At 43.8% G+C, this 26,327-nt stretch overlaps 1 protein-coding gene across 1 annotated transcript in view; it reads left to right on the top strand.

Annotated features, from left to right (window-relative positions):
• The window catches only part of EPHA4 (EPH receptor A4), a 104,390-nt gene that overhangs the window by 37,407 nt on the left and 40,656 nt on the right, over positions 1-26,327 (top strand). The window contains exons 4-5 of the mRNA XM_066193146.1: positions 3,995-4,150; positions 19,283-19,621. Coding sequence (XP_066049243.1) covers positions 3,995-4,150; positions 19,283-19,621 — 495 coding nt within the window. The remainder of the gene's footprint in view (positions 1-3,994; positions 4,151-19,282; positions 19,622-26,327) is intronic.

Raw genomic sequence — 26,327 nt, 5'->3', positions numbered from 1 at the left:
TGAGGATTCAAGCAGGATTTCTCCTGGCCTTGGTCCCTGGTGCCCAGGTCTGCTGCCAGAGCTCCTGCCCAGCAGTTTTCCCTCTTGGGCCTTCCCCATCCCATCGCTGCTCAGATCCCAGCCAGGCTCAGGGGTGTCCCCATCCCAGCCTCAGTCCTGCTCAGCCTCCAGGCACTGCCAGAGCCTCTGCCTGCAGCTCCCTCAGATGTTTTTAAGATATGCACTGCATTTTTAATGGTTTAGGAACTTCTCCGCCAAGAGGTTCGGATGATTTCTTTATCCAACCCTTTGTGAACATTACAGAATTTTTTATTAAAGGACTATTAGGTATGTCAAGCCTTTTCCAAACTCAGCTGGAAAAAATTATTGCTATTTCCACAAGGATAAAGGAACAATTTAAGAGCAAGTGCTAGGGTTTTTTTTTTTAAACTACGCTAAATTTGAAAGAATGGTTTTCTTAAATATTTCCCCCACCCCCCAATAAAAAACCCCCAACAACATAGCTTATTTAAAAATAGTTAAAACCAATTTAATACATGTACTTTGTTGTAGCTATGTTTAAAAAGACTGTGATTAGAGCCCCATCCACTATGAGATGAGTTTTTAAATTCTGAAATTGCTGTCTGAAATTTTCTAGTAGAAAATTCAGCATTTGGAGAGACCAAGCAAGCAGACTTTGCAGCCCACACGTATTCTTTCTTTCTCTCTCTCTTTTTTTTTTTTTTTTTTTTTTTTTTTTTTTGAGGAGACTTTAAGTCTGAAAATCAGGTTTTAATGTGAAAACGGAGCTGGAAAAACAGCTTGAGAAAATTTACATCTAGATTTGACTGAAGTTCCATAATTCTTCAGAACAATTTTTGCAGTTTTGACATATATCACTCTGATATATTTGGAAAAAAGAAGGAATAAGGCATGTAATAACAACCAGCAATGTTTGCCATATCTTGTCTTGCTTTAAGAGAAATAGAAATCAAATAGATTTTAATACTCTAGCTCGAGGACACCAGCGTGATTATTTCAAGCTGATGTCCATTTAAATTAATGTGATTTGTTCTGAGGAAAAGCTGTGAACTGAAAATATTTTTGTTTGAGAATTTCCCTTGAATGTGGTGCAGTGGGTTGTAACTGTGTTACGCTTGTGGGTGACCTGAATGTGAGAAAAGGTTTTTCTCCTTAAAAAAAAAAAAAAAAAAAAAAAAAAAAAAAAAAAAGAAACCAACAGAAAGAACTGATTAAGGCAAAGCTAAGAAATTGAACTCGAAGTTTGCACTGCACATGTGAACTAATCTTTTTACAAAGGCATCTTTCGAAAACTGTGTAAGAACCCCATTCATGCTGGTTCTCACCCGGCAAATCCGTCCTAAAAAAGCAGCTGCGTGAAGATTTGTCATGAGCAAGCAATAAAGACTTCCAGGGAAGGAGTTCTGTACAGGCTTCTTGTTTGCCTACTAAATCATTACCCTTCAAAAAAGAGCCCATCCGTAGCTGTAGTAGGTGTGTCAGCAGCACTTCATGCTAAGAACAGCTTTTACAGGATTAGGTTTGAGTTTTTTAAGTGGCGGTGCCATGGAACTCTTGGGGGCAAAGAGCTCCTGGTTTAATGCAGCACATTCTCTACTGCCCTTTTATGTCTGTTATGAAATCTTGTGAATCTCCGAGCACACTAAAATGAAGAAAACTGTCTTCGGGAGTAGTTGATTTTTGAAGCAAAATGGCTGTGTGTGCTTTAGGAGCAGCCACTGTGTTCGGAGAGCTTTCCTCAGGTCTTGAAATATTAATGATCTTGGCTTAATATAGTAGAAAACAAAATATAGTGCATGAAACGAGGGGGAAAAAAATCCTTGAGTTACAGAGTGTTGACCTTGCAGTATCCACTGAATATGTCTATTCCCTTTTAAACCATGGAGTATGGAAAGACAGGGAGGAATGGTCACAGAATTCTTTACCTGTGACATTTTCTTGTCTTTCTAGAAGCATGTTACAGCCCAAATAGGATTTTAAGCCTCGAGCTAGATTGTTGAATAGATAAGTATTTTAATACCCCAGGTATGCTAAAGATGGCTCACTGTTTCATGATTTCTGTGCATTGTGATGTTCATATTAAGAGTAATATTAGAGTGTACATGTTTAGTTTTTAAAAACATGAATAATAGAAAGAATTTTGTGGATAAAAGCAGTCAGCTTGGTTTCCTCTTGTGTTGTGTTTTTCAATGCCTTGTCTTTATATATGGCAGCAAAATCCTTCCCATGAGTGTTTGTCCTGGTCTTATACAGACTTAGGCATATTTCTCATCTGAGCTGTGACAGTGAAAACAGGGAGTAATATCTAAAACCAGCATCTGCCACTTGACTGCTGCTCTTGTTAAACCCAAGACATGTACTGATAGAGCAACTTGCTCCCTAGATAGTGCAAATCATATTAAAAAAAAAAAAAAAAAAAAAAAAAAAAAAAAAAAAGTTATTTTCACTGTTTGTTTGTTTTGCTGGGCAATTCCCATCCCAGGCAGAATAAGCTGTTCTCCAGGTGTTGCCTTTGCATCCTGATGATGCCTGGCTGATGGGCCAGACGTGCTGGGTTTGAACTTGTGTTCAGGGACCAAAATGGTTTCTGACGTGGGCAGGCTGGGTTTGATCCCTGCCAGAGCTGTGGCGGCTGATTTTAATTGAAACCCCAAGGCTGTTTGATGCGTGGCCAAAACACACCTTTCAAGTGGGACTTTATCTAATAGCACGATGCAGGTGAGCTGTGGAAGTGTAACTCTCAGTCACCTGAGCAGTGTGTTTGTTTCCACGAGGTGCTCTGGCACTGTGGCAGCCCCAGCGGGTGACACTGGGCTGATCTCCCCGCGCCCTCACCGACAGCACGTCATAAAGTCAGGACTTGTTAAGGACATTCCATAAATGGCTTTGGCTAATAAGACTGAAGTAACCTGCTCTTTTGTACATGTGTTACTAATATCCCTCTCCATCTCCCACTGGAGGGCTTTGCAAGAGAAGCAGGGAGAGGGTGAGGGGGGGACTAAGGGAAGGTTGAAACAGCAAGAGTGAGCCCTGGCTGTGCGTAGGCTTATGCCCTCCCAACAGGAGCCTGTGTGTAGCAGGGGAACCCTAAAGGTAGTGTAGGTGATAAATGACAAGATGTGGGAGTGAGTCACACAGTTAATACTGGGAACAGCCTGTCTTTTTTACTGGTTTGCATGCCTGGGAATTTTCTCTCTTCTCCACAGTGGTGATGGTGGGCTTTTTTCTCTAGCCAAGGGAGAAATTTCTAGCATGACATACCTGTTAGCCACCATGAAAATGTGTTATTAATGATGCTAATGAGTTTTTTCCAAGTGATGTAAAAGTAGCCTTTTGTGTAAGTCCTGCTTTTATGAAGCTGATGTCACCAAAAGCTTGCCAACTGCACGTGGGCCCAGGTGGCAGTGGTGCAGTTACTGCTGTGCCCCAGCTTTGAGCAAGGGAGAGCATTGCTGATCTCCTCCCTTGGGGAGAAGGAGCCAGATGAATTCTGCCTTGCCAGGAGGGAGATGTGCCATTTCCGGGCATGTTGGGTTCCTGTCCCACTCCCTCTTAAAAATTGGCAGTGTCTGACTGTCAGCTGCCATTCCTTAAGTGGTGACAGAATAAACCATTTGCACCCCTTTTGTCATGCTCCGTGTATGTGGGGTCCAGGTGGACAAGGGGTAAGCCACATGCAACTCCACAAAGAGGCGCCTGATTTTCTGGCAGTGTCAACAGAAGAGTATAATTTTTTTTTGCCATCTCTAAGCCAGCTTTTAAAATGGCTGTTGTTAGAATTAGAAATCAGTATCCCCTGACATAGGACTACTCATTAAGAGTGTGATGATTGTTAATTCTTCACCTGGGGCTAAGAGGACATCATTAGATCTCCTTGAAACGTCTCCTGCCTTGATTTTGAATGAGTAAGCTAGCAATTTATGATCACAGCCCAGGCCAGTAACACTCTCTCACTTCCTGTTCCTCCTTCTAGCTTGCAAAATCGGATACTACAAGGCTCTATCGACAGACTTTGCCTGTGCCAAGTGCCCTCCTCACAGCTACTCCATCTGGGAAGGCTCCACGTCCTGCACCTGCGATCGCGGCTTCTTCCGAGCCGAAAGCGACGCTGCCTCCATGCCTTGCACTCGTAAGTTGGTCTCTGAACAATCTCTTGCCCCTCTTATCACCCATCTCTTCTCTGTGTCTCCAGAAAGCATTCTGCTTCTGACAGCAATGTTCAGTAGCTCTTACGGCCCTTTGCAGATGCAGTTTGCCTTTTGGCCCACAATTCCGAGTGACAGTGGTAGTTCTCAGCCCTCAGTTCCTGATGGTAGCATGGTTATGCTGACCCCTGTCAGTATAAATAAATCAGGAGACACAAAAGAGGGACTTGCAAACCTTAGTAATGCAGGTAGAAGTAAAATACAGGCCTCAGTTCCAGTCTGAGCATCTGACCTGTAGATCACATCTCCTTTCAGCTCTTTAAATATGGATATTTGTAGAAGTTGTGAAAGCTTTCCTTGTAATTGTGTGACCTCAGGTAAACAGGTAATATTTATAATCTCATTATATTTCTAATTTGCTTGAAATATGGCTGGTGACCCTTGGGAACCTAAGTGTTCATCTGAAAGGGGTGGTAATAATAAATCTTAAACTTTAATGAAACAACCACCCAGTGCATGGTTTATTTTATCCTGTGTAGGTAAATACATCATATGCAGCAAATGGAATTGGCTTTAGTTCCACCAAAATGCCTTCTTCAGGGAGAAGGAGGGATGCAGTGAGTGCAGTCACAGGGTTGCTGGGTAAAATCCTCGTCCTGTGTGTTGGTTAATGGCTCATGCAGTTGAAGACCTGGGATTCCAGGCATGTCCTGGTGTTAAATTGCGATCATCTAGTTCTTTGGTTTTCACTTTCCTAGGAGCAGAGCAGTTTGAAACAATAAGTGAAAGGGCTGTATTTTACCAGGGGGATATCCATGTGTGGCTTTCCCTGAACGCTATTGGAAGTGTTTCCAGATTTTTGGAGTTCAGCTGTATATTTATGTAGAGAGTGTGTGTCTGAGTGAGGGAAGGTTGAGATATTTCTTTTGTAACATTTTAATATATTGAGAATTAATTTTGTGAGAGATGACTCACATTTATTTAAACCTTAATTTCTCCCTTACAAGGCAGGAACAGAATATGTCCATAACTAAGTTAGCACTCATCCCTTCCCCGCACCCCCTTGATTCCAGCTGTTCTCCAGTGATTTCCTTCTTTTCAGCAGTGATTTTTGCTGGGTGGTGGTGGAGGAGGAGGCCAGGGCATAGCCAAGAGCAGCTGCTTTTGCTTAGCAGGAAGCAGAGTGGTGCATATACCCCTTGCCAAGTATTGACTGGGAATGGAGTTGAACTGTATTGTGAAACCTTGCCTAAATGGGCAAGAACATGCTTTCTGTAATATAATTTACTAGATCTAAAACGTGACCAGTTTGATAGGAAAAATGTCTTTCTGCAACAACAAAACTATTGTTTGCAATGTACACCCTAAATAACATTATACCAGCAAAAGTTTTTCAAAGCTATGGTCCTTGTGAATGATATCTTGACGAAATTGAAATCAAATTTGTAATCAACTGGTTGAATTTAAATCAGGCATGTGCAGTTAGTGAAGTATGAGGAGAGAGCAAAACTCTTCCAGATGGGGAAATTGTAAGCAAATGATATGTATGTTTGCTGGTATTGCAAAATGTACCCCTGCAAGCTTAGCCCTTTTTTGTCAAGCCTTGGGCCTGCCCCATTCCTGTCTTGGGAGGTCAGACAAAGCTGAAGTTCCTGATCTTGGTCTTTTACCCCAAAAATACAAAGAGGGAAGGCGAAAAGGCAAAGGCTGTGGTGCTGGCCTCAGTCTCCATCTCTGCAGCAGCCTAGGACTCTGCATGCAGAGGCAAGCCAACACTGCAATCCTATGGACTTCTGCTCTTGGGAAACAGCCCTGTCTCTGGAGGTCCTGTTTCACAGCTTTGAATTTTCCTGTAGCGGAAGGGCTTCTTCTGTGCTCCAGGGTGAAGGCTGACACAGGAGTTGTTTCTGAGCTGGCCTGTGGGGCAGCTGTGCCTCCCCAGTGCTGCTGTGGCTGCTGGCAGCCCCTCCTGGAGCCCTGCCAGTGGGACTGTGTGGGGTTCTGTGGGCTCTCCTTGCCATGCTCCCCCTCTGAGTGGCCTTCTGCCCACCTGCCTGAGGCAAGTGTCAGTATTCAAAGGGCCTCTGCTGAAGGAGGACCCTTCAGAAGAAGGTCCCTGTCTGTCTGACTTTCCTGACAAGATGTGTAGACAGAAGGGAGCATAAACATCGAAGGTGCTTTCAGGCGGATTCAGACTGTAATCAGTTCTTACCAGTTGGTTAAACCAGGTGACAAACCCAATTCCCTTGTGCTGACAGCCATAATAATCTGGCACCTTCTTTGTTCATTATGCTCTCTTTAACTCTGGTATTCTCATTCAGGCCTGCATTTAGTAATCGCTCAGTGTGACGGCACACTAATGAAGAAATAAAACACAGTATCTGAGATCCATTCTTCTAGCAAAAAGATAGACTCTGCTCCACTGGCTTGTAAAATCAGGTTTCTGTTCACTTGGAGAACTATTAGACCAGGTGAATAAAAGTAACATTGGATAATTTGGAAAGAACACCTGGACTGGACTGTGGATTGATCCCTTCTTTATTATTCTTAAACACTTTTTAAGATTAAGAACTTCAGCCTTCTTAAGATGTGTTTTTGTAAAGCTTTGACCCTTGGCTATTGATTTCCTTTAGTTGTAAACTGCCTGGCCTTGTCACTTATCTCGCCTTCTAGGCTGGGGGAGGAAGACTCTTAGGACTTTCCATTAGCCTGATTGTGCTAGTGGATGAAAGGCAATTAGAGAATTCCCCTTCCTTTTCCTTTCTTGCAATTCCCATGATAAGTAACAAAAGCAGTTGCTACTTCCTGGCGTGCTGGCCAGGAGAGGTGCTCCAGAGTTCTACCCGTCCATAACACCACTCTCTGGCATTGCTGTGCCTTGTTGAGCTGCAAAACCTGCGTCTAACCTCAGGTAAGCCGGGCATCAGGCTCCTAAACAAGTTACTCAGACTCTGGTTTTAGTATTCTGCTAGAGTGAGTAATTCTGTCTGGTGTAAAGTTTTGTGCAAGCAAGAGCAGAATGTGGCAGTGTGGGTGTAGAGACAGCAGGGTGGGCTGTGTTGGGGGCCAGGCAGAGGCCCTGACATACACGTGTCTCCTGGTGCATCTTTCCCCTCAAACTTGCCACCTGGGGATAACCATCAACGTGTCTGTCACCAGCAAGGGGCAGATTTGGCTGCTTTGGCCAAACTGGGGAATTCAGCCTTTGAGCTCTGAAGCACAGTGGGTTTGTCAGCACAGTGGGTTTGTCAGCTGTGTACTTGGGCATGGAGAAGGGATGATTGATTTGTAATACACCTGAGCCCAAAACATGGAAAACAACAGACGCCTTTCCCTTGTGGAAGCATTGCAAAAGTAACGTCAGGGCGACTCTGTGGAGCTTCATTGTATATCAGTACTTGCAGAGAGGAAGGGTCTTTCATAAGGTTAGCAGTGTAATGGAGAATAAATTGCCTCACCCTCACATGAATCCATGAGGCAGGAAAACAAATCAGTCTCAATCATGGCCCTTGTCCCTGAATTCCCTTGTCTGTAAGGAGATATCCTGTGAATTGCAGCCTGGTGCAGGCAGGTGCAGTTCCCACCCAAATTAATGGGCGTTGCTCCTGCATCCCCACCATTAATGAGTTGGGTTCTCTAACTCTCAACAAACAATGCTCACATTATGAGCAAGAACGGGACGGTTTTGTATTGTTTATATTGTCTGTTTGATTCAAATTATTAATGATTTTTAATTGGGAGCCCTTTACAAAAGAGAGATTACCATCATGGACTGTCCAGCTTGAAATCTGCCTCAGTAAATGACCCTGAATAATTTAGTCAGTGTTGTCACCCAAATAGGGACTGATGGATCGATTGATATTTTGTCAAGGCCTGAAATATTTCAAAAACGGTTGCATTTAAGACAGTTTATACTGGAGAAGCTTGGAGATACTAAGGGCAGATTTAGTGAGATGCAGGAGAAGAGTGCCTGCTTTAAAAGGACCTTCTCTAGTCTAGGTTATCAAGAAACTGAATAGCCTGACTTCAAACAGCAAACATCACTTACTTGTCTTTACATTCCCCTCTTCTAATTGAATTTAGTGCACTGCTGTATTTCCTTCAGAAAGTATATTGTTTTTAAATTACCATTTCAGTGCTATTACTCAAGGCTCCTGCTTCTAATGCTTTCTGACAGTTATCAGCATAATGAACCATAATGAAATGATGAGCAATCTACAGTGGAAACTCAATGTGAATTCCACTAGAGCTGTGTGACTGTGCTGTTGAAATTTGAATGCACATTAAAATAACACTGTCCTTATTTGTTTCCAAGGTCAAGGCTTTAAAAAAGGTCTGAAAGGTCTAAACAGTTCAATTTTGTTAATATTGCAGTCTAATATGTACCCTTAATGCAGTTTTGTGTTACATTTAACGTATCTCAGAGATAAATATTTGACCTGCATTTTCAAAAAAGCATGAATTTACCTACCTAATAACTGTGGCTGCAAATGAGTGATTACATAGGATCTGATTATTTAAGCACATGTTTAAAATGATTGCTTAGACTATAAACAATATAAATAAGCAAATGTGCTCTTTTGCTTTCAGCTGAACTTGTTCCTTTTCTAAGTATCCAGTCAGATGTGGATTTTGACCATTGTGGCTGCTAAGAAAAAAGAAAGCAGGATACACCATACAGTTGTTCTGGCTACTGCATTGTTGGTGGCGTTGCCACACTTGTGCTGGCACTACTGCAATCCTCTGCTGTTGGAGCCTGTTCTCTGTAGCATGAGGTGTATGCCAGTAGAGCCTCTGATCTTCAGCATTTAAATTTATGACATAATAGCTCTTCCACATCTTTATATATATTTATGTCTGCAGCTTCAGTAAATGATTTTGTTCTTAAAACATCCTATGATATTGTTCATTATGTAAATAATACATCAGAATGCCTTTTAAGCTGTAGTACAGCAATTCCAAGAGCAGAGGGAACAGTGAGTAGACTGTAAGGAAAGAATGATTTTTCTTCTCCACGTAGGCTGGGAAAATAGACCATCCATGGCTGCATTGCTGCCAGACCGAGAGAAAGGGACTGTGAGTGATGGGAATCTCAAAGGAGAGAGCTGTCTCCCCTTGTGTGTGCTGATGGGCTGGAGGAATTGAATAAGGAGTGGTTACGGCTTGAAGAGAAGAGACGGGAGTAATTTGACAGTGTATGTTTATAATCAGTAGACTTGAAATCATCACTCCTTTAAATGCAGCAACTGTTTATTAGCTGTCTTCTGATTTTCTGGCCAGAGCCTTAAATTAACAGAGACATTTACTCAATTAAGTGGGGGCTTTGATTTGGTTAGTCAGGACCCAGTTCTGTAGAGTTGTTGAAGTAAATTAAAGGGCAAACAGAACAAGAAATTCAGCAGTTGGGCCAATTACAGATCAACTTATTTTTCTGGTTGGATTTCTTTCCTGTCAGACTGTCAGATAACTTTCTGGTTTCCTCAGTGGAACCCTTTTTGTCTCTAAAGAGTGAGTGAACACAGGTGGTATTGTCTGCAGCGCAGTGCATTACTGTAGATGTGATAACATGTCTTAGCATATGTGACAATGCAAAATGTTCTTATATGGCAGTTCTTGGAAGAGAAGCCTAGAGCCCAAAGGAGTGGTACCTGCAAGCATCAGTTTTCCCACACCTCTGCCAGTGGTAACTGGACCTCTTTGCTTCTTCTTTAGCCTCTTTAGGAGAGGAGCTATTAATCGGATTGTTCTCCTGGTGAAAGGAACAAAGCCTATTGTGAAGCTGGTAGCCAGGGTACTTTTGGCAAGTAAATAGGAAATCGTACGTTCCAGTGAAATGGGCATTTTGTCGCTGGCACTGGTCCAGGATCCCTGGCTTGGCAGGACTCCCGCTGAAGTCAAAGGAATCTTGCCCAAGTAAATAAATGAAGAATTGTTTACCAAATCATTTGCCTTGTTATAAACCAGTTGTAAAGCTAACTATGCACAGAGAGGAGAGAGGGTGGAAATGGAGCAGATGACTGGTATTTTAAGTGGCTGCTGCATCTTGCAGCCTGTTGGCTTCGGTCTTACCAGTTGTAAAACACATAATCTGTAATGATAAATGGTCAGGAATAGCCAGGCAGACAAGAAGTGAGGGTTGTCCGAGCTGCCTTTGTTTGTTAGATTAGCCCACAAGAACAGGGGACCTGTCCACAACTGGCTGAAAGAAGCAATTAGCGGCAGCAACATACACAACTGTCACGGGAAAGTGTGGGCTTTATTTGCAAGCTTAAACGTACAGGACCCCGGTATTTACACTGCGTTAGAACTTTCCTTTCAGATGGTCAGAGATCAACAGCCAAGGCATATCTGAAGGGCATCACAGCTCCCATGCTGAAACATCACTGACAGCTCCACTGCTGTACAGGTTCAGTGAAGCCTTATGAGATGGAAAGAGGAGGCCAAAGTGCCTCCTCTTGAACACTGTGCCTGGCACCGCTTTGCCAGACATTTTAGTCAGTGAACTTAAGGAGTTTAAAGACATTGATTATTAAATAATTATTTTCTTTGCATTCTCTCTGAAAATAGTAAACTCTCTATTTCACGCTCAGCCCTGCTCCCAGGGAGATGATTCTAGGATCGTGATCAAATTAAAGAGCATTGATTAGAGTTGTTGAAGTCCATCCATACAGTACAGTTGTGGTGAGGCCTTGCTGAGAGAGCAGCAGTGTGACCCCGTGTGCGAGGCTGGCAACACGACCACCAGCCTTAGCAGAGCCCTAGCGCTGCCTCTCTGTGCCTGGGCCAGCCCCTTCAAAGGCACCTGATCTACTTCCATTGGCATTTCACTGCTCTCTGCAGATATGCTCCAAAGATCTTTGGAAGCATTCATTGTATGGATTTTTTTTTTTTTTTTGTACACCTCTTTATTTGGTCTCCTCTATTCTTGCTGTGTTGCACACAAAAGCTGGCCCTCAGATCCTGTATAGCAGATGTGCTAAACTTTTCCCTGGTTCTGATAGTGCATTTCTAGTCAGGTTTTCTTGCTATTAGACAGTTGGATGCTTACTCCCAGGTGCCTGCTGCTCCTTTAACTTATCAAAGACTTTGCTGCTCCTCTGTAGTGCAGCCAAGGCCAAGCTGCCGATTCAAAACAGGCCAGTTCATCCTAGGCTGCCTTTAAACGACACTGAGTCATAGCAACCTTCCCTGTTGTATGAATCTTGTTTATTATGTAGCAAATTAGCTCAAGATTTCTGAATACGCTGAGTTCCCTTTGAAATCACGGCGGATGAAGAGGGTCAACGTCTCTGGAGCAGGCTCATGAAGAGGATCCTTTTGTCAGTCCTGGTCCAAAGCCCATTGAGGCCTGCTGGTCTGCCTGATTGACTTTGATTAGCAAACACCCAGAGCTGGCTCACAGCTGCATTTAACAGTGTTTTTGTAGGGCTTGCACAGTTCTAGGGTGAAGTCAGAAAGCTTCAAACTGTTATTGTAGGTTATTGTATTATTTTTAGTACAGTATTTTAATCTTTTTTGTTTGTTAAAAATAATTTTGAATCCTGATCAAGCTAAGGTCTGCTTTTTCTGCCTCGGGAAAGAAGTGATATTTTCTTCAAGGAGAATGCGGGAATGGTTTAAGAAGATTAAAGTCTTTTCTACATGCTTGAGGTTTTCTGATGTCTGGTGGGAATTGCCAATGAAGCTTCCTTCCGATTTCACACTGTCAGGCGAATGCAGGCTGAATGCAGTGTGACAACCCACTTGAAAATAATTATCCACTGCCCTGGCTGCAGAGACATCCGTTACCTGCTGGAGAAATGGGCTTTTACACACGTGCCCATGCAGATGGAGTAAATTATTTTTTTAATCATTTTCTCCTTCCAGGGCTCAAAACTTTCATTCTGCTACTTACTTAGTCACATACATATCTTTAGAAAGCATCTTTCTTTTAAAGGAGGTACATTTTAAATGCACTGATCTGGTGACTGTCAGAATGCTCCTAACAAAGGCTTGCCTTCTTGAGGGTATATATTTGAAATATCTCCATTAGCACTTCCATGGGGAGTGTGGGTTTCAGTTTGCGTTTTTAATAGATCTCCTCCCACAGCCAGATCTTTCAAGGTAATAAATCTTAACTATAACATTGGCTAGTAGTAAACAGATGTGGTTACAGTCCTAATACTGATAATATCAGTTCGGTCCTTAATGGGTAATGTTGCTGCCAGAATAATTCACTACCACTGTTGATGGCTAGAAGACGTAGCTGGCAGAAAAACGGGAGCTCCTGAAGGAGCCCTCTGTGCCAGGCTGTGACAGAAACGTGCAGACAGGCAGCTCTTTGTGGCTAAGAGAGCTGTATTTTGGGTGGCACCAGAGTGGGTTTCTTGGATGTGCTAAATTCACTTTAAAGGAATTAAGTGTCAGAACCCTGTGCTGAAGTACTTTTTGGTTTGTTTTGTGAGGGTTTTTGGGTTTTTTTCAACATAAGAAAATAGTATATAAAGGCTACTTGTATCTGATAAAATTGGCCAAACCAAAGCCCTCAACTTTATCTTCAGTCCTGTGCAATGGAACCTCTGATAAAAGGAAAGAGGATTTTTTTTTTTTACTCGTGTCTACCTTTGGTGAACAAAAGTTGTTTGCCCAAAATTTGGAGCTGCTAGATGTCTGGAAGTGGGATTTTGGAGTCCTGTCAACCTGGGGCAGCAGAGAACCAAGCTGCAAGGTCTTTCTTATTTCTTCTCATTTTATGAGACAGCAAAGGTCACTCGGGAGCTGTTTTGCTGGGAATCATTTCTTTCTCATCTCCGTTCTCTGTGCTTTAATCCACGCCTCCTAACCATACACTGTTGCTGAACTAAATTAACTGGTTTAGTGAAGACAGTATTCTTGATGTCAAACAAGTCTGTCTGGTCTTCTTGTAGAAAACTGTAATTGAATTTACCGCATACACCCACAGAGACTTTTAGAGAAACACCTTGCTGGGCAGATCAGTAATAAAAAAGGAAGACGTAAAACCAGGGACGTTAAAACCTCTGTCATAACCATTTAAATACAGTTCCCCAGCACAGTGCACTTACAGGTCTACCTTCAAATGCCTGGGTTAGTTTTTGGGGATATTTTTTGGCAGCATGGATCTGTCAGGTTTGCAGCTGTAGGGAGGAAGGGAGGGCTGACTTGATTGGAGTCTCCCTGCACACCCAACCAACCTTGCCCACTTGCCTGTCTCCTTGGAGACCCTGCAGCTTCAGGGGCCCAGCCACAGCCTGTCCTCTGCGGTGGCATTGTATGGGTTTGTGGTGTATGGCATTTGTCAGGGGAGGGCTCTCTCCTCCCTGCTTGTGCCTTTGTGGTGGTGCTGCACTTGCAGTCCTGGCCTGCCCTAGTTAGACCCTGTTCTTGGGTACACTGCAGTCCTGGGATCTGTGCTTTCCCTGTGGTGTGCACGAAGGGCTGGGCGTGCTGATCCCTCAGGGCAGCAGGAATATTCACTCAGTTGTAGCTAATCCCCTTTGTGCTATCTTTCTTTGAAATCATTCATTGCATTGGGACAGACTTTCTTTCTCCTTGGCAGAATGACTTCGCCAGATTCCTGAGGCTGAGCCTCCTATATTTGTGCTGCTATCCTTCCGAGACAGGAAAAAAAGGGGCTTTGGGATAACAGTTCTCAGTTGGATGGCATCCAAACAACAGTCAGACAACCTGTTGGGGTTTGACTCAACTGTCTCTGATGCCCCTTAGTCTTTAGGGCAGCTGATTAAAATGGAGAATTCTGTACTCCTTGCAAATGATCAGTATACTGAGGTGTTACTCTGCCCAGTGTTATTCTGCAGCCTGGTTCACTTCCCAGCTGTGTCCCTTGCCATCTGCGCCCTTCAGTCCTGGAGAGCAAGTTCATTACCGGGTCTTTGCAGGGGAAGCTGTCTGTGAGTCACCACCAGGCTTGAGCCCTGGTGTGCATCATCAAGGCTTCTTAAGTGTGCCCACAGAGACCTGTAATCCACAGAGAGCTGGCACACAGGGATCTCCTGTGGTCTGGAAGGAAGGAGACAGTCAGGTGTTGGTGTGTGCCCTTGTCATGGCTTTCACCAGGTCCTTGTCAGTTGTGCAGGTGCGTGTGGGAGGCTTCTGACTGGAGAGAGACTTGAGTGTAGGAAGGGAGGGAGAGGAATGTTGATGGATGAAAAGTTAAAATTCTGCCAGAAGTTGTAAAAAGAGTGCTGAAATACATCAGTCCTTTAAATAAAAGTAGTTCTTATGCTATTAACGCCTTAAAACCTTGTTTCCATGAATGTTTGTTTGATATAAAGTACAACATTGTCCTTAAGACAGTCAGATCTATCTGTGGATGAAAGACAAATAGCTGTGATGGCTATAGCCTATTGCAGCAAGAGAAAGCCAAACAATCTGCATTGCCCAATACATTTAAGGAATCTAATAGGAGGGTTGAGGAAGATAGTAAGATTAGCTTGATGAAGATTATTTGTTGCTAAACAGACTCTTCAGTGTTTCCCTCAGCCCTGACACACACAATGAACTGCTCCACCCAGGGCCTTCCCATTTGCTTCATGGCTCACTTGATTTTGATGGGTTTATTGTGAAGCGAGATTTATGGAGCCCCAGGAAGGAATAAAATTGAAAACTTCCGTTCCCTGTGTTCCCACAGCGTCCCCCCTGTCCGTTCAGGGTGCTGGTTAAAGGGGCTGGAGCGGGATCCGGCTTTCAGGCCCCATGATCAAACTGTTTCCCCTTTGCAGTCACTGACATGAGAAGACTGAGTGGCACTGCAGATCCTTCCCTCAGATTCTGTTGTCCTGTGCAGGGAAAACAACAGCACCTGCCTTCCTAACATCATAAAATGAATTTTAGAATTAATTGGTTTTCAGAATTAAAACGTTTAGATTTAAATTTCATTTCCTGTAGGAACTGTCACATTTTCAAACTGTTCCAGGAAGAGTGGCAGTATTAGCTCCATTCGTCCACAGCGCCAAATAGCCCATGCAATAGCATGCTTCCATTGGCAGGAGATTTATGAAAAATGCTGTAGATCATGGGACTTGTGACAAAATTACAGATGGTGCTGGTGATTCAGCGGCACAGGTCCCTGTCTCCTCTCTCATCTGCCCTGTAGCTAGATTTCTCTGCCAGGGGATGCAGGTTCGTGTGAGGGTGATGGTCTGGCTGTCAGCATGCTGTTCTGTGGGATCCTGCTAGCTGGGTTCATGCAGGTACTATCCTGGCCTTTGCAGCCTGCCACGGCCCAGAAAGGGTTTGTCTCATCTATCGCAGCGGCTCTGTTGTCAGAAACAAAGCAAATCCTGATCACCATTGAAGGAGCAGATACGCCCTGTGTTTCAACATCTGAAACCAGGCCCATCAATCTGAAGCTATTCCCCACTCCCTGTGCCAACAGCTCCATTGATGACTGTGCTCCAGGAAGAAAAGAAATTGCTTTTCCCCTCACTGTAATGTCAGCCCACCATTTGGAGACTCCCCCGCATCTTCCTTTTCATGCTGGAGGTGGTGCACTCATCTCTGTGACCTGCAAGCATCTGCTTCCCTGGTTTTCCGCTTCATCGCATCTCTGTTTAGACACTGCAATGCCCTGTCCCACATACTAATTACTGACTTTTTGCTTCTGAGGAGCCTGATTCATTCTGGCACATTTTCCCATGTGAAACTGGACCTAGAGCCTTGGAAAATATCTTAATGGACATCCGACTAAATCTGAGTTTAACCCCAAACTGCCTGCTGTGTCTGAGCTAAGAGGCACATCTTTCAGACCGCAGCTGTGGCAGTATGACCCCCTCCTCCCATGGAGGTCTTTGCTTCAGGAATACCCCCCTGAAGTGGGGATATTCTTTGCCCTGGCAGAGCTGGTGCTGCTCGGGGAAGGAGGTGTTTGCACTGGCACCACCTCATCTCAGCTCTCCTGGCGGCGCTCTGAGTCGATGCTCTCCTGTGTGTGACTGCAGTGAGTGAAAACGCTCTGCAAGAAAATGCCTTTTGCTTGCCTTTAGGCTCCTGATGTTTCCCACAGGAGCAGTTTCTCTTCTGTTTCTTGCTGCTGCCAGGTCCTGACCAGTCTCTGGGAGGACACACAGCCTCAGCTCCCAGTGTCTCTGGCAGCTGCTCTGTCCAGGGAAGACCTTCACTGTGCAATGTGCACCTGGGCTTGCAGCCTGCTGAGGCTGCTGTTTCCCCCAGAGGCTTTTGCTGGTTTTCCTGTTCCCTTGACGGTGCAGAGGGACAGGTGTTGTCACCTGGTGCACCTGCCTGCCCTGAAGACAGCCCAGGTGTGAGGCAGTTTGGGGAAGTCCAGGGTGGAGAGAGTTTGGTTCAGTTCCTGCTCAGCAGTTCCTGTGCTGCTGCTCGAGTTCACAATTTCAGGAGTGTCTTCCACCTCACTGCACTCAGAGTTTGTTTTTGAAAAGAAAACTCCTGTATTTGCAGGCTAAGCAGAGGCCACTTTCTTGTACCCAGGGGAGCTGACAAAGCCAACTTTTGGGGGAAGGAGAGCTGGTTATGGGACAGAGGCATTGGGCTGGGACTTGGGACAGTTTTGACTGCTTACCCAGGTGTGCAAGGCTTGTCTTGTGTGCCCTTGTCTCACCACATCTCTCTCTGCCTCCATTTCCATGGTGAAGAGAGATTAAAACCGGTTTCTTTCCTTTTCCTTTCTCGTCTGGTTTTTGGATCAAGAAACGTCTCTTGCTGTGTTCAGTAACTGATCTTTGAGTAAAAGGGTTTTGTCCTTAGGAGTCCGAAATGCTACCAGTGCATAAATAAAAGCCATGAATGGCAGCCTGGTGGTGCAGCAGGCAGGAGGGCTCCCTGGCTCAGGGGCTGGACTCAGCTCTCTCTTCTTGCAGTAATTCTACCTGTCAACCCTGATTAACTCAGGGAGTGTTTCAAAGGTTTGGCAAGAAGGGAGGATTTCCCTCCTTTCAAAATAAATATATTAATTTTGTATTTTTGAAGTAAACACAGACAATCCTTGCTTAGCTACTCCTGCAACAGAGACCTTTTGTTTAGGTACTGAAGACCCATTTGACTCTGTGTCATTTAAGACACTTTTCTTAACCCATCTACCTCTCTCAGAATAAAAGTTCTGTCTCCTGTTGAGCACATTACATCCTGGTGGCTTCAAGCACAGAGCTGAGGAGGTGATGCAGCCCTCAAAACCTTGTCCTACGCAGCCTGTTCAGGCCTCAGGCCTCCTTTGAGATGAACCTGATGAATTGAGGAGGGAGCTACAATTAATCTTCCCCATAGTCATCCCTTAACAGCTTAACCTTTTTGCTGCTACGCTTGATGAGTCAATTTGTAATTTCAGTAGAATTTCACGTTTTCAATGTATTTGGTTCCTGTCTTACCACAATGACTGTTTTTGTACATTTGGCTTATGAGAAATTATGACTTACTAATTTATACACTTTCTGGAACTGTTGGTGCTGGCTGATTCTTTTTTGCCAGGTTCATAGTTTCATAACGTTTGATAAATTTGCCAGAACTTTCTCCTTTCCATCCTTTTCTGCAAGGAGATCTAGTTGAACTTCTTTTGAGTTGCAACCATCAAATGTATTTTGCTGAAATCTAAGTAGCTTTCATGAGCTTTCTTGTGTTTTGAATTTGTGACCTTCTACAAAATTATTTTCACTATTTTTCTGCTAATAATATTTGTAAGTAAAGCTCTGACTGTCAGTAGTTACTAAGCACAGCTGTTTTTACTGTGTTCCTGTTTGCATGGATACAGTTTTAATCTTCATTCTCATTCTGTTTCATTTCTGTTTGATGCAGTGCTTACCTGCAGCCCTGTCCCAAAGCACTGTGTGTGTCAGAGTACCTGTGTGCTCTGCCCCAGTGCAGGCTGCCTGGCGATGGTCAGGGAAGCTTTTTGGGATGGATAAAATACCCACTCATCTCTTTCATGGGTTCACTCTGAATCATCTGTCTTAAATTTAAGGGTACAGAAAGTGTGTCTCAACTATATTGAAATTAGATTAAGAGTGGCAGGATTAGCTCTTCTGCATTTTCAATTTGCCTGTGGGTTTGGGGCCTGGGGGGATTGCAGCACATCAATAGGATTTGTGCCCATGCGTTGGTCGGTGCGAGGCAGGGCAGTGCTGGCCAAGGCACCTCTGGAGAGGTGCTGGAGGGGCAGGAGGGGCTGCTGCCTCTGGGCTCTGCCCTCTCCTGCCCAGGGAGGTCCTGCCCAGCCTACCTGTGGTTCCGTGCTCTAATCCCGTAGTCCCTGTGTTGGAACCAGCTGGGAGCTCCTTGGCAATGTGTTTATGAGTCTTGAAGTCTCCCGTCCCTGTGGTGGAAAAGCTGACCTTGTGTCTTAAATCCAGCCTTATTGCCAAGCTTTCCCTCTGGTCTCTTGTTTCTGACCAGGTTTCATTTATCAGCTCTTCCTTCAGATGCCCGCCATATTTTCCTCTCCAGTTCTTTCACTTTCTCCAGCACTCCCCTGTTGTAAACTTTATTTTCCACCCTTCAAAGCCTTAGTTCTGTGTCTGGCTTTCCACTCAAATCTCCATCCTGCATGCTGAAGTGTCATGTTCAGGTCCCTGCTTGATGGACTTCAGTGTTCGCTGAATGTCATTTGACATCAGCTTGTCTGGAAAATACTGCACTTACATTTTTCAGAAAAAGATACCATGAGATATTTCTATAATAATGAGAGTCTGCCTGTAGGTAATGGGGGACCTTGAAAATCTCAAGTGAAGCAGAAGTTTGTGCATTTGATGCTTTGCTTAGAAGATCATGGAAAAAATGAGTGTAAGATACGTAAATTTAACATTTTTCATAACAAGTATAAACAGCGAAAGGGAAAAAGTCCCACTCCTGTTTAATTGCAATACTGAGCTTTCAGACTCGTTTAGAGCTGGAAAATACTGTTAGTTCATTAGATGAAGGGATCAGAGTTTGACTTACCAGTTAATTTTTTTGCTTTCGTTATGAACATAGAGAAGTAAAGTTCTGCTTGGTCCCTGCTGTCCTTGACTTAAATGGGAGTTGCACAGAGTCTGGAACCTTGAATTCCGATGTTACTATATAAGGGTTTTTTGTTGGTTTGGGTTGGTTTTTTTTTTCCTTTAACTAAAACCTCATGGACTTTGTCTTTTTAGGCCCTCCATCTGCTCCCCAGCACCTGATTTCCAATGTCAATGAGACCTCAGTGAACCTGGAGTGGAGCCCCCCGCAGAACAAAGGTGGCCGGGAGGACATCTCCTACAACGTGGTGTGCAAGCGGTGCGGAGCGGGCGAGCTCAGCCGCTGCCGCTCCTGTGGCAGTGGGGTGCACTTCAGCCCCCAGCAGAACGGCCTGAAAACCACCAAGGTCTCCATCACCGACCTCCTGGCGCACACCAACTACACCTTTGAGGTCTGGGCCGTGAATGGAGTGTCCAAGCAAAACCCCAGCCAGGACCAGGCTGTGTCAGTCACTGTGACAACCAACCAAGCAGGTAGGAACAGAAACAGCAATTCCTCTCTCTGCTGCCTGTTTTTTAGGAGAGCCTGTGATTTCCATTACTTTTAGCATTAGCAAATGAATGCGAGGAGCCCTAAGATGTGTAACTGGGTCAAACCCTTATTTTCTGGTGATTTATATGAATAGTTTAAATGCTTCAGAGGCAGGGAGAGAGGGGAGGGTTTGGGTGCTGTGTCTGGGAGCAGGCTGTGCTGCAGCATGCAGGCAGGACGCTGGGAGGCATTCTGCAGAAGCACAACAGCACGGCTGCCCTGTTTCTCCCCTGGCCCACCAGCAGCTCTGCTCCTTGCAGGGACACCCTGTACAGTGACACAAGGATGTCCTTGTTGTCTGCAGAGGGCGAAAAACGTGCTCGAGTAGCATAGGGTTGTGCTCCTATCCCCTTGAAAAAGGGCTGTGTAAGATTCAACGAGCGGAACGAGTGGGCGCCCGCTCGCCTGCCTGCTCGCTCTCCTCTCCTGGAAAGTCAATTAGATTCCATCCCCTTGTTAAATAAATACCTCCTTAACCTGCTGCTGATAATGTTCCGATTGATCAGAGCTGGCATTGCTGTAGAAACCCTATATGAGCTTTCAACTTTATGCTGACTGATTTTTGCATTTCATTCATCTGGGAGAACGAAATACTATTTCTGTCTATACGAGATTATTTCAGATACCCTGGGCAGCACTGCTCTTTTGGTACCCCATGCTTGACCTAGTAAGGGCAAAAGCTGCAGCAGCAGATTGCCATTTCATTTTGATGCTAATTTGTTGGATCTTTTTCTTTAATTACATGAAAACATTTCTTAGTTTGCAGCCAGCTAGGGTTTAACGCATGGGGTTCCAGTTGAGTTTTTAATTTAATGCACAAAATTATATACATTTGAATATGACACTCTTCTAAATGCAAATGAGATATCCAGACTGTCAGACTGGCTACAAGACCGTCAAACCTGTTATCTGATGGCTCAGAGTGCTGATTGCCTTCAGGTCCCACAGATGTTGCAGGCATTCAGCACCTCGGAGCGTAGCTTACAGGGTATCATTTATTACCAGGCTTACGGTGTATGAGACAGTATTAACATTGCATATTTTGATGGTACCAGACCATACAAATATTTTGAATTCTGTTTCCTGGTAGGTGTGTGAGAAAAATAGGTAGACGTAGTCTAAATCTGCAAATTTTAGCTGTAGTCCAGGACATGTCAGTATTACCAGTGAGAGATGCATTCAGTTTTGCAGTGACAGTTACAAGCGAAATCGTCAAGTCCACGCCGAAGCGCCTTTGAAAATCTGGTCCTGTGTTTTTTGTTCTTCATACAGAGTTGACAGCATCCCTTTTAAATTATGATTCAAAAATTCAAACTACCACTTTGCCTGGTGAAAAAAGACTAATAGAGAGCAGGGGCTATTAGGGAGTCTTGGGAGAAAGCCTTGGGAGACTGCTGTCATACACTACACGAAAAGAGAAGGTTGAGAACAGCAGCAGGGACAGTGTTTTTGTGCTATGAATGCTTAGCAAAGAGAGTATTTCTGACTGATTTTGGCATGTGTAAGGATTAGTGGATGCATATATGCATGAATAAGCGAGCAGGATCCATCTACCGTGTGAAATTCTACCATCTTAGCTTTTATATGCAAACCAAAATCTGATTGAATATGCAAATAAGAATTGATTTTGTTTATTATCCATGAGCAGTATTCTTCCCATCAGGAAATTTGTATTTTTGCCAACATTTCCAATTTTGAAACATGCCCAGTTTATCAAATGCGTCAGAGGGACAGAGAAAATTATACTGGTATAAATGAAAATTAACTCCAAGGTGCAGTGTTCTCCCATTCTTCATAAAACTTTGTGGTTTCTGCTGCATAGAAGATCTAAATAGAAATGTGTGGCCTAAACCTACAGATCCCGGCTGAGATAAATAGCCTTACATATGCAAATAATCCCATTGATTTTGGTGAAACTGCTTGCTTGAGTAAAGGTTTGTAAAGTTAGACCCTTGGGTTTTACAAGTACTGATCTGTTTAATCATTGTAAATGTGTGTCTGGGGTGCATTAAAATCCTTGTGCCACTAATTTTCTTTCACTATATTTCATTATAAAGAAATCATGTCATGATGGAGCACTGCCACAGGCTTGGTTTTGATCTTGCACCTTTCTTACACTAATGTAAAGCGGCCTTGGTTTCTTTAAGGCAATTCTAAATTCAGATTAGAGCCAAGCTCCTCCCTTAATAGCACTTCTTCCCTGTTTTACTAATAAAAATGAAGCCACCAACACTGACAATTTGTAAATTACTTCATTGGTTGTGCTCTCTATGCTTGTGCTTCCCATCACTTGAAAAAAAAAAGTGTTGTCAATATGGGAAGTTTTTTAGTTCTTTACATATGAGCAGTGCTTTTGGGTTGTCTTCTGGAGAATTTGCTAAAGCTCTTTGCAAGAGGTGCATCTCTGAGTTAAATTCAGTAGAAATGGTAAATATGCAAAGGACCAGGGAATTCTTCCTCTTGCCAACCTGACCTTCCAAATATGCAATTGTATAATCTGAAGGAAATGGGCAGAAATTTTCGCAGCATTTTTTGATGTGGGAATCAGGAGTCCGGGTGTCTGTGTGTTTGCTTGGTGCCAGCCCCTGTGGAAAGTGTGTGTTTGGAGACAGGCAGAGAGCAGTGAGAAATCACCTGTGGTATATTCAGCACAAAACTGATGGAATGCATTGCAATGACATAAAAGGTGCAGTTGAAAAGGACAGGTGGGTTTTTGTTTGCTTTTGTTGTTCTATTCCTGAGATAATGAAAGGAGGCAGTTTACTTTCCACTCTTCATTTAGAAACTCTTTTCAGTTTCCAATGCTACAGAAAAGTGTTTAAATGAAAATAAGATTTGCCATTCAAAGTAGGATCAAAAATCGTTTGAAAAAGTATTTTTTCTGCTTTTTGGAAAAGGTATTGGTTTTTATAGTTTGCTTTTTTCCCAAAAAAAAAAAAAAAAAAAAAAAAAAAAAAAAAAAAAAAAAGTTAAATTTCAGGCTTTGAAGCATGTAAAAATTTCTGTCTCCTAATGAAATATTTCAGTGTTGTAACATTTTAAGAAGTTTGAATTAATTCAGCTCATTGTTCTGCATGTTTACATGTTTAGTATAATTTTTTTTTTTTTTGAGTTGGGAATTATTACTCTTTTCCCCTATGAGATTAAAAAAAAAATTAGAAAAAGCAAGGATGGAACACTGAGCTGCTGAAACTTGGAGCCAGTGTCCTTAGCACAGTGATTACTGTAACTGTTGATATTGGGGGTCTCACCACCAGCAGTGGTGGCTTTTGGGCTTTAAAAAATTGTGAAATGATTTGTGGAAGAGGTGCAGTCCAGCAATTCTCATGTGGTGCTGCTAGGAGAAGCTAATTTCAATGAGGAGCTCTATCAGGCTGTTGACTGAGTAGCTCAGAAATCTCTGGGCTTGTTGGTTGTGGGTTTTTTTGTGCTAAGGATAATGCTGCGAAGCTGTTCAAAATTAAAAGTAAAGCTCTCAATAAAGAGATCTTGTTCACAGCATGCAGGGAGCTTGTGTGGTTTTTTTTGAAGAGGCGCTGAACAGTTTATATTTTTATTAAGGATTAAACAGCTGAGCTGTCTGGGTCTCCAGCCTGGGAGGCAGGCTCCCTGCTCAGTCCCTCTCTGTGCCTGTCCGAGGGGGCAGTGCCACAGGGACAAGGATTTTTGCATGGATGCTAACGGCGTTTGTAGGGCAGGGGAGTGGTGTGGGGGGCAGAGCCTACACCGGCTTAAATGAGATTGAAAATCCAAACTTGTTATCCTGCTTGCTTGGCTCCCTTTGTTTTGTTTGCATTTTAGGAGGGATGGGTGTCCTGCTCACTCCTTGGCTTGTTGGAGTTAAAGCAGCTGATACTTTTGAATAAACTGCCTGGTGCTTTGTTACATTGTTAGGTTACCTTGGGCTCTGTGTTTCCTTAAATGGCTCGGCAGAGCTGGATGGATGCAGGATGTGCCAATTACCGTGAAAACACAGTATCAATAAATAAGCTTACTTGTTCTCCCCTTGTATCACCCTGGATGTTTTCAAGCTGCCTGTGCTCAGGATGAAGAAAAGATCTTTCTTGAGCGTATCTGGGGCTCTCTGTCCCGGTTATTCCTCCTGCTGTTGTCACCGCTCTGCCCAGCCCCTCTGTCTGTGCCATGCCCCACTCCTGGCCTGTGCAGCTGTGTGTTCACCGTCTCAGGGCTGCCCCATCCCTGGGCTGGCTGGTGGTGCTGCAGTCCTTGCCCCTCTCCTGTGTGCTCCCCCGGTCCCACACTGGTGCTCAGAGCCCTGCAGGGCTTCAGGGTTCCTTTCCTGGGAACAAGAACTAAAATGCGTCACGGTGCCACCAGGATTTCAGCACCCCCGAGGAGATCCATGTGAATTGAGTATTCTTCTGGGACAGGCTGCAGTTGTGGTGAGCCCAAAATACTGACTTCCAGTGCAGGGAAGAAAAATGTCAACTGTTACTCAGTTTTATTTAGCCTTTAGGTTTGTTTGTTATTTATGTTCTTAATTCCTCTACTAAAAGGAAAAAAAAAAACAACACAAAAACCAAAAAACCAAATGTAAAAGATCCCAATCCTTTGAGGATGATGGTATTTTAAGTCACGTATGGCAAGGGTAGGGGAGAAAGAAGTGGGAGTTATGACTCATAAGTTCTACTGGACGTTTTGGTAGGGGAATATATATTCCCATTTTGCATTTTGGTGGGTCTTCTTTGAAAGCCAACGTTTCCTTTCAAATGCTGATTAGCATTCCTCACGTGTTGTACAGAACAGCACAGAAAATGCATATAAGGTCTTATATTATGCCAGTGTGGTTTAGCCTGTGCTGAGCTACATTTGCAGTCAGTAAAAATTCATGGACATACATTGCCCTTGGTCAGTGTGCGCTCCTCGTGTCAAAAAAATAATAGTTGCTCAGGCAGATCAAAAGCAATGCATGCCAAGGCCAGGAAAGCTAAGGATTTTAGTATTTTCTTTTTAATGTGCTATTTTCCTGGATATTTATAACTTACCTATAAAGAATTGCTCTGTAGTGAAACATCAAAAGACAGTGTTAAGTAGATTTCAGTCACAGAGCTTTCTTTGGGTGACTGGATGAACACCCTTAAACTACTACTGGAAAATAAAATTAACAGTTACTCTGAAGGTTGATCGATCCATCTGACTCTCAAAGCTCCCTCATGTTCTTTGTGTGTAATCCTGGTTTCAATATAAGTAATAGTAAATCATTTCTGTTTGCTGAGAGTGAACATAACATTTTTTGATTTTGTGTGTGGTGATATTTATGTGCATATTAAGATTCTTATCGATAGGGAGGTGCTGGAAGAAGTTAATCTTGATTTTTAAAAATCGCAAGGTCTGTAATCATTCAGACTGCTGGTTTTATGCTCAGCTCTTGCAAAAAAATGTTCTTTCTTTTTAATGCAGTCCTGGTGAAGAGCTGTTTATTGTTGTGTTGAAACATAATTTTTGAAAGGCTGTATAACCCCAAGGAAGACTTCATCTCCAAACAGCCAGCAAAGGAGCTCTGTGAACGTGAAGACGGAATTCATCATGCTCTTGTGTCACAGTTTCACAGACCTTATGAAATAGTGTAAGCTGAAAAAATAAATCATTTTCTGTGCTGGCATCCCCCTTCCCTGGTGCCTGGTGAGGCTGTTGGGATGCTGGTGTGTGTCAGCTCCCCTTCCACGGCGGTGGGCTCAGCCCTGCCGTGTTCCCCAGGGTGATGTGGGGATGGGGCCCTGCTGCTGGGGTTTTGGAAGGAAGGATTAAGGTGCTGGGCCAGGCTGTTCCTCAGCAGTCTTTGGACCTTTGGAGAGTGTTGAGGTGACATCCAGCTGGATGGCCCTGCCTGGGAGAGGTGCAGGAGGGTGAATGAATTCGAGTCTCTGCCCAAGCAGGGGAGCTAGTGACACTCCAGATGCTGGGCACAGCTGATCTGGCTGTAGCCTTCACAGGCATCCAAGAGTCAATTTAGTTTTTTTATTTTTATTCTAAGTACTTGCTACCAGCACAGTCCCACCCTTTCCAGTTACTTGTTCCCTGCAGCCAAAGGATACAAATAGCCTGTTCTAGAAGTCCTTTTTCAGGCACACAAACCCGTGAGGAAACTCATGCACGTAGCTGGGTGTGTATAAACAGCCACAGCACCCTGGCCACCCAGTTCCCAACAAGCCTGATTTAAAATAATCTCTTGGCAAACATCTGGATGCATGCCAGCTGTCCAGAGCATGGGAAGTGTGTGTGATACTAGTGGCTGCAGTCTTTTTCCTGTAAACTGTCAGGGTAATGGGAAAGGGGAGTTGCAAAGGGATGTTCTTACTTTGCTTTAAGGTGTTTGTGCTAAGGCTGATAGAGCAGCAGTCTCCTTATTCCCCAAATGGAGCTGTGTCAAGCCTGAATTCAGTAGGAAAGAAAATCAAAACTAGTAAGCAAGGAGCTGGAAAAGAGGTGATCCATGAGCGTGATGCTCTGAGTGATTTCTTACAACATCTTGCAGAATTCCAGGGTAATGATATGCAACTTTCTCATTTTGAATCTAAATGAGTGGGGTTTCTAAGGCTTCACGTTTTTCTGCTAGACATGAGCAGCGATCCCCCCTGCACACACTTGTTCAAGCAGAAGGGTTGGGACAAGCTGCTGTTGTTGGGT

Source organism: Chamaea fasciata, unplaced genomic scaffold (assembly GCF_029207755.1).
Source record: "Chamaea fasciata isolate MVZ Bird 193981 ecotype frontalis unplaced genomic scaffold, bChaFas1.0.hap1 SCAF_11, whole genome shotgun sequence".
NCBI classification, from domain to species: domain Eukaryota; kingdom Metazoa; phylum Chordata; class Aves; order Passeriformes; family Sylviidae; genus Chamaea; species Chamaea fasciata.
The sequence above is the reverse complement of the archived record's forward strand: the minus strand, read 5'-3'. Positions and strand labels throughout refer to the sequence as shown.